The sequence below is a fragment of the Xenopus tropicalis genome, chromosome 2, assembly GCF_000004195.4.
Source record: "Xenopus tropicalis strain Nigerian chromosome 2, UCB_Xtro_10.0, whole genome shotgun sequence".
NCBI lineage: Eukaryota > Metazoa > Chordata > Amphibia > Anura > Pipidae > Xenopus > Xenopus tropicalis.
This window is the reverse complement of record NC_030678.2, coordinates 51,037,156-51,045,411: the sequence shown is the minus strand read 5'-3', so window position 1 is coordinate 51,045,411 and position 8,256 is coordinate 51,037,156. Positions and strand designations below refer to the sequence as shown.

The 8,256-nt window shown below is 35.3% G+C and overlaps 1 protein-coding gene across 1 annotated transcript; it reads left to right on the top strand.

Annotated features, from left to right (window-relative positions):
- The first annotated feature begins 6,422 nt into the window (after positions 1–6,422).
- On the top strand, positions 6,423–7,564 carry LOC116408811 (olfactory receptor class A-like protein 1). Its single transcript, XM_031896779.1, has one exon. The coding sequence runs from the start codon at positions 6,559–6,561 to the stop codon at positions 7,528–7,530; it is 972 nt and encodes a 323-aa protein (XP_031752639.1). The 5' UTR covers positions 6,423–6,558; the 3' UTR covers positions 7,531–7,564.
- The last annotated feature ends 692 nt before the right edge of the window (positions 7,565–8,256 follow it).

Sequence of the window (8,256 nt, the reverse complement as noted above, 5' to 3'; positions counted from 1 at the left end):
TTTAACATTAACAATATTCAGTCAAAACAAACAGGAAATCATAATTTTCGCTTTACATTACTTTCACACTTTTTTACAGTCACATTCAACATAAATTACCTTATCTAGCCCTTACACCTAGGTCTAATAGATCTTTTCATTTCAACATTCAACACTTCAATGCAATGTATTTTTTTAAATCCTATTTTTCAAGCTTTTTATATACCTGGATTTACTAATTCAGTCACTGCATGGATATCATTGGTGGTGTGAATGAAGGATATTTCAGATTTCATTATTTCATTTGTATTTTTAACATCCAAAATATTTTATTCTTTGAGATTTTCAACACACTTGTAAAAATAGAGAACAATGCAATGTGATTTAGCTTTCTTCCTCAACTTAAAGCTACTGAGTATTTCTGAAAAGGGGGGGGGGGGAATACCGTATAAAATAAAGGCGAACAGGATAAAAGTGAAAGAGTTTTCAGAAAGATGCAGAAAATTGAAACTGGCAAAGTGAAAAGAAGGGCAAATCATAAGTCAAGGAAGAGAGAGAACAAAAAAGCAGTGAAGAAAACAAAAAGTTAGGAAAATAGAAATGGAGAAGAGGTAGTGTGTGATATATACATGCATGACACTATGGTAGTGGACCTGTTCTCTAGGCATACTTGGTTTTAGGCCTAAATCCACATTTCAAATTCAGTAAATTGGGAAACTAGGATAAATGGGAGTGGTCAAGTTGCAAAAAAATTGACACTATCATTTTATAGCTAAAAATCATTACAGTATTATTGAATGATTACTGTACAGGTATAGGATCCGTCATCCGTAAACCCGTTATCCAGAATGCTCTGAATTCTGCCATAGACTCTATTATATGTAAATAATTCAAATTTTTAAAAATGATTTCCTTTTTCTCTGTAATAATACAAAGTGCCTTGTAATTGATCCCAACTAAGATATAATCAATCCTTATTGAAGGCAAAACAATCTTATTGGGTTTATTTAATGTTTAAATTATTTTAAGCAGACTAAAGGTATGGGAAAAAAAACCCAGGTTTTCCCAAGCATTCTGGATAATAGATCCCATACCTGTACTAGAACTGATTAAGTGCAAAGATAATGCTGTAAAAGTACATGCACAACATGCATACATCAACACATTATGATTCAGTAAAGCAGAAACATTAACAAAAGAAAAACGAATAACAACAGTTCTAATTATAGTTATTTGTGTACAACAGTGTGAAATTTAATTACTGCTCCATTTTAATTAATCCTCTGTGTCATGATGTCAGAGACAAATACTGAATATACGGATATCAATATGTATAAATATATGTCATTTCACATACATAGAGATAACTGGAGCAAAGAACGCTTTAGAAAAGGTAAGAATAGGTGAGTTTTTAGAGATCAGTAATACATGTACAGATTTGGTTGGGCAGAAGCAAAGAACCACCAGTTAAAGGCAGGTATATTGTAATTTATTTTAAAATGTAACTTTGTCATGAGCGGGTAACAAGCTGGTGGGAAAAGAAACTGGGGTTTTTTTGGATGTCAGTCTCCGTAAAGCCTTAGTAATCAAGTGTAGGAAAACCAAGTGAGGTCAAGAAATCACTTGGTTTTTCTGCAACTAAATGACGGTACCACAGACTGGTATGTTTAATAAATTTACCCCTATGGGATAGATTAATGAAAATTTGAGCTTGTGTTTGAAATATGCTGTTTGCAAAAGTATTCAGTCCCCACAGATATGAGGCACATACTACCAGATAAGTACATGCTAGCTTTGCATGCTCTTTGGGAGTCATTTTGGTACATTTTCTCAAGGTTCAGGTTAGTTGGATGACTCTTGTGCACTTCAGTTTTAAACAGTTTCCAAAGATTCTCTGGTGGATTGAGATCAGGGCTTTGACTGGACTACTGAAGTACATTCACCTTTTTATTAATGAGCCTTTCCAATACTACTTGCCTTGTGCTTCGGATAACTGTCCCAAGTTGAGCAGTCTTTAACCAGCTGCTGCTGCAGTTTTTTTTACTTTTATTTTTTACTATGCATTCATCCTCCTAGGCACTGCTAAAGAAAAAGTAGCCCCACCGTCACGGTTGGTAACCCAAAACCCAGAACAATTGCCACGGTCCCGGTCACAGCTCACACTTCTGCCTATAACAGCCACCTTTGGCTTTGGGTGGAGCCCTCCGATACTCCAGTGCCATCAGGTCTTACAGAGAGAGGACCAGGGCAAAGGTTCTGAGTGAGCAAGAGAACCAGATCATTACAGGAGGGCTGAGGGAGCTTACTAAAATCAGAGTCAGGCGAGCCAGGTCAAAACCAGAACGGTAGCACAGTACAAAATCAGGATGCAGAAGCAGAGTCCACAGGCAAATGGGTCAATCCAGGCAGCATTCACTCAAAGTCAGGATACAGGCAGGGGTCAGAACTAGACAGACAGGACAAAATGCGCACTCAGGAACTATTGTAGATAGACCTATAATGGGCATGGGAGAAACTGGGAGGCAGAGATTCATGGGCTAGATAATTAAAGATTTAAAACAGGTGTGTGCAAATAGAGAGCACCCGTAGCCACAATTCCTGCTTGGATAACTAAGGATATCATTGAAGTGAACCAGGAACCCAGCAGTCCTGCCCAAATAGGTGAGAGGCAAGGAAACTATAAAGCAAGCAATGGGTTCCTGGTTCAAATCCAGGCAGGATGTTATACACATGATGCTACCCCCTTTCACTTCTCTGTTGGTATTTGGGTGTGGGCAATGGTAGATTAGAACCACACTTTTTGCTTTAAACCTTAGCTAAAAAGCTGTGTCTTTGTCTGATTTGAATGGGCCAGATTTAAATCAATGAAAAAATGAATGATTTATCACGTGAAAAGTTATCGGCAAGATTCAGTTTGAGGAGAGAGAAAACTTTTCTCCTAATTCTGTTCCAGTTTTTTCCCCATAGACTTCAATAGAGTTTTCATGCGATAAATAGTAAGATACATTTTTCTCAATGAATCATGTTCTATTGGAAAGCTTGGAATTCAATTAGGAGATAACCCTTTTCATCAAATTGAATCTAGCCCATTATTTTTCAAAATTGCAGTCACATTCATGCATTTTGACTAACTCCAGACATGTTTTGATGTAATTCTTTTGAGTACCAATTTACTTTATAGGTCACTATTATACAGAGATCTTGATATGGTGGAGCGGTGGCAGCATTATGCAATTGGGCTGCTTGTTGTCAGCAGTGCCTAGGAATACTAATAAAATAGAATAGAAAAATTGGATGGTGCAAAATACAAATAAAAATACTGCAAAATAACTGGTTTAAGACTGCTAAAAATGAAATCTTGGGAAAAAGCTATCCTAAACAGAAAGCAACAGTAACATAGGAGTTGCAAGTCAAAATTTAAAAAGCATTCTGCCCAATAGTCCTCCTATTGTTTAGTAAAAACGCCACACTTTTGGCTCACCTTATCAAATATTTACTCAGTCACACTTACTTCACATTTTCTAGAACAGGCAGCCATCTCTAAAAAGGTATTCTCCCTTCCTTTCCCTCCTTGCTTCATACTGCACATACTGCACACTGCTGATTTTGTCATGCAACAGAACGAGATTTTGTAATCTGTTGGTGGGTTTTAGTCTGATGGTGGGTTTTGTTCCTGCATCTACATCCTTCAGTCAATGTATTTCAATGAGACACCATCAGATTTTATCTTGTGGATGAAGATGCAGCATGCAGCTTTTCCTTCCAACACGTGTGTCATGTCGGATGGGAATCCTTTCATGTAGTTTACCCATTGGGTTTCTGTATCAGTTTCATATACTTTAACCCATGCAACTACATCCTAAAAAAATTCCCATGGAGTTTAAAATATTAAAATGTATACATTTGCATTTTCAGCTTTTTATTTTTTCAAACTTTAAATATGCCCATTAAAAAAAGAAATCTGAGTTTCAACCTTTTAAAATAAAGACAATTTCAGTGTAGGATTTATATTTCAGAGAAATAAGAGAACTGCTCATATAAATAAATACTTTTGCAGGGCCCTGTATATACAGCATATCATTTTTTTTTCTTTCAGTTTAATCCTGTACATTAGCGCAGTTTCAACTGTTTATCAATGCCTAGGTTCTAATACAAACATTATATTGTTGCATGTGTATCTGCAGAATAAAAAAACAAAACAAAAACCCGTATATATTGTCTCAACTTTCTCATATGGGACCTAAACCCATGGAGAGTATCTACTGATTATTTAGCTTTTAATACTACAGTTTTTCCAAACATCAGAATAATGTTTATGTTTTAAGCCCACAGCCCTTTATTGAAGTGTTAGTGTACGTATAGCAGTCTGGTCTGCATGGGGGGTATATATATTGTTTCATACTAAACAGGTTGTCTCATCAATGTCTTTAACTTTAAATACATTTTCAACCTAATTTTCTTGTTAGTTCCAGAATGTCGTCATCTTCACAAAATTCAAACCCTACAGCTTAACAAAATATTTCTTCGCAGGGACAAATATGGCATATGACAGGAGAGAATCCATTCCCCATCATTTACCTTAATATGGATATTTGTTGTACTTTTAAAACAATTAGTAGTACTTTTTCTTTTGTAGTTTGAAGTAATATAGCAGTTTACAGTTAAGGGAAGCTATTTCAATGAAGCAGATAAACAAAATAAATAAATATCTATATATAGCAAGTCTAATAAAAAAAATTTTGTATAAGACTATTCACAATTCTACTTACAATGGATTTTCTTTTGATAAATCAATCCAAGTTTTAGATAATTATACACATATACTTATCCGACTGAAATTACATAAGCAAATACATATTTTACTAAGACTACTAAATTAATGTAAATATAAATTGTACAGTTTTGAACAGTCACCAGGCCACAACCACTTTGAACATGATTGAGAACAAGAAGGAAAAGGTAAGCTTACTTTATAAAACACTCTCTAAGATGCTCTAAATTGGTGCTGAAGTAATGTAATTCTCAGATTTAGAAAAAATTAGTATCATGGATGCCAATACGAGTGCTGATTAAAGCTTGTGGTGTATATACCAAGTATTAAGACTTTACTGACAGTATATGATGACTTATATTACTGAAATAATGAAGTTAACACTGTTCTTGGTGATGGACTCAGATGGTCAGATGGTTAGAGGGGGATCAAGTAAAGAGGGGGTCAGAGGGAGAGGATGTTTAGTTTTATTGAAATTCTTAATACAGTAGAACCCCCATTTTAAGTTTTTAAGGGGACCAGAAAAAAATGGTGCAAAATCTATTTTTTAAATTTATTATGGTTATATATTAGTGGGACCACAAAACAATGGTGTAAAATGCAGGACAACTTAAAATCAGGGGATGTAAATTTGAGGTTTCACTGTAGCTTAACATCCTCTGTATAAATAACAAAATAATAAAAAAAATTGCAAATGAAGACTTATTGTAAATAACTAGGCTAAGACTAACCCCCAATAAGTATTATTAATAGTAAAAAGAAGCAGATTGAGAGTGTGGCTTCGTTAAGTAAGTAAAACTGTGGTTATAACAGATATATAAAAGACAAATGTGCTAAATAAGATATTTTCTTCAGTGTATACATAACGCAGAAAATTGTACATAATTTTAATGAATAAAATTAATGTGGCATCAGGGCAGATGGAACACACCGAATTAAGTTTTAGCCAGGCCTATATTTCTGATTTTCTCAGACATCTGTAGTAGGCAACTTATTTGAAGGCTTCACACATTCAAAATTATGTTTTGAAGATTGTCCTTATGAGCAGTAATCAGCATGGCTTTATGAATGTTAGGTCATGTCAGACCAATTTCACAGTGGGGTTGCAGTAAATGAGATCTATTTGGATTTTGCCAATGCATTTGACACAGTGCCCCACAAACAACTGCTTTCTAAACTAAGATCTATTGGTCTTAGTGAAGTCGTTTGCACATGGATAGAAAACTGGCTACAGGATCGGGTACAGAGGGTGGTTGTTAATGGTAAATTCTCCACTTGGAGTAAGGTTCTCAGTGGGGTCCCTCAGGGTTTTGTATTGGGTCCACTTTTATTTAACTCATTCATTAATGACTTAGAGGAGGGTATTGTAGGTAATATATCAATGTTTGTAGATGACAAAACTGTGCAACCCAGTTAAAGCCATCTAGGGTGTGGCATCCTTGCATCAGAAGTTTGCCAATCTGTACAGTGGCAGATGAGATTCTATAAATGTAAGGTCAATATTCAAGCGCATTTAGCCTTAATGGGGCTGCATTAGGCAAAACCATAATAGAGGGCTGTAAAGGTCCCATCTAGAATATGTCGTGCAGTTTTGGTCACCAATGCATAAAGAATATATTATTGAATTTGTTGATCAAGTTGATCTAGGGACTGATCAAATTGCAAACTTGGAGTCAAGAGGCTAATTAGAGAGTCTTGTTCGCCTTCCTCTGGATCATGTTGAACTTGACCATTTTATAATCTGTTCCCAGCATTTTCATCAATATATTTATTTTTATTTCTTTTAGGAGCCTCTTCAAATAAAATTGATGGATATCAATCTTCTTAGCAAAGCAGCCTTTTTCCTGTTTCTGGTGATAATTGGGATTCCTGCAAATTCATACATTGTGCTAAAGTTCATTTTTATCAAAATGGTAGAAAAGAAATTTCTACCTACAAACATCATCTTGACAGCTTTGGCTTTAATGAATCTTCTGATCGTCTTTTCTCGAGTCATCCTTCAGTATCTCAATGCCATAGGAGTAGAAAATTTGCTGGATGACACTCAGTGCAAGCTTTCTGTGTACACATACAGAGTGAGCAGGTCTATGTCCATTTCTACCACCACATTTCTAAGTTGTTACCAGTGTATCCTCATTGCTCCATCAAGTGGAATCTGGTCTTATCTAAAGCAAAAGGTGACCCCAAATGTACTGGCTATTACAATATGCCTCCTAGTTATTAATATTATCCTTGATCCAAGCAGTGGCCTCTATGCCCAGGCCAAAAAGAATTCTACAGCCTCTCCTTACACACTGTACCTGGTATACTGTAATATGGCATTTGGAACCTATAATAATTATATTGCTAATGGTTCGCTGTTTGCTACCAGGGATTTCCTACTTGTTGGACTAATGGCTCTGGCAAGTACATACATTGTTTACATTTTGATAAAACATAAAAGATCAGTAAAGGACATAAGAAGTTCTTCTAGAGCACAAGGAAAATCAGCTGAAGACAAAGCCTCTAGAGCTGTTATTATGTTGGTTATTTTGTATGTTTTATTATTTGGATTTGATAACTGTATGTGGATCTATACACTGACCCTAACCAGAGTTACAAATGATATGAACGATGCCAGAATAGCACTGGCTTGCTCCTACTCTGCACTTAGTCCTATAGTAATTATCGCTAACAACCCAAAATTACAGCCACGCTTTAAATGGTTAGAACAAAGAAAAACATTGAATGAGAATCACAAAAAAGTTGTGGATGGAAACTTGAAAGTAGCCAGTGAATAGAGTTGCTTAAAAATAAAAATGTACTGTACTTAATGTCTGAAAATAAAAATAAAGTGTTCTAAAAATGTCAGATTGTCTATTCATTTCTTTCCCCTGTCTTTTCTATACCCCTCTTATTGAAAATAAGTATATAAGAAGACTTTATGCAAAGACAAAGATTACAGCTGTCTGAGGTAACATATATTTTGGAGCAGGAGATATATTATACAGTATAATACCTACAATGTATAATTATATGGTATACATTCAAGATTTGGGAGGGGCTAATGAGGAATAAGATTTTGGAATATATTTTAAATCACAATACTATGACTTCTGGAAGTAGGTGAGCAGCGACCCATACCTTGTGGTTGCAGGTGATCTACTTTTGATAAAGAATTTGATACAGTTCCATTGTTAGCACTGATTATATTCAGAAATAATGGAATTGAACATAAAGGCCTCATTTACATCTACAAGTGCAGCAAGCAAAGTGCAATTCCAGTGCAATCACCATATTTATTCCCCACAAGGTAGTGTTTTTTCCCCAGAATTCCAGTGGTCACAAGGAGTGAAGCACTTGAAACAGTTGCACTGTGCCTGACACAATTGCATACAATTCGCCAAAATTAATAGAACTACATATGCATTTCAGTTCAAATCTGACATAATTGCACAAAAGTCTGTCTGGTGTTATTTCCACACACCAGGGTTGTGAGTGATATCTTATTGACTTTGGGTACAAAA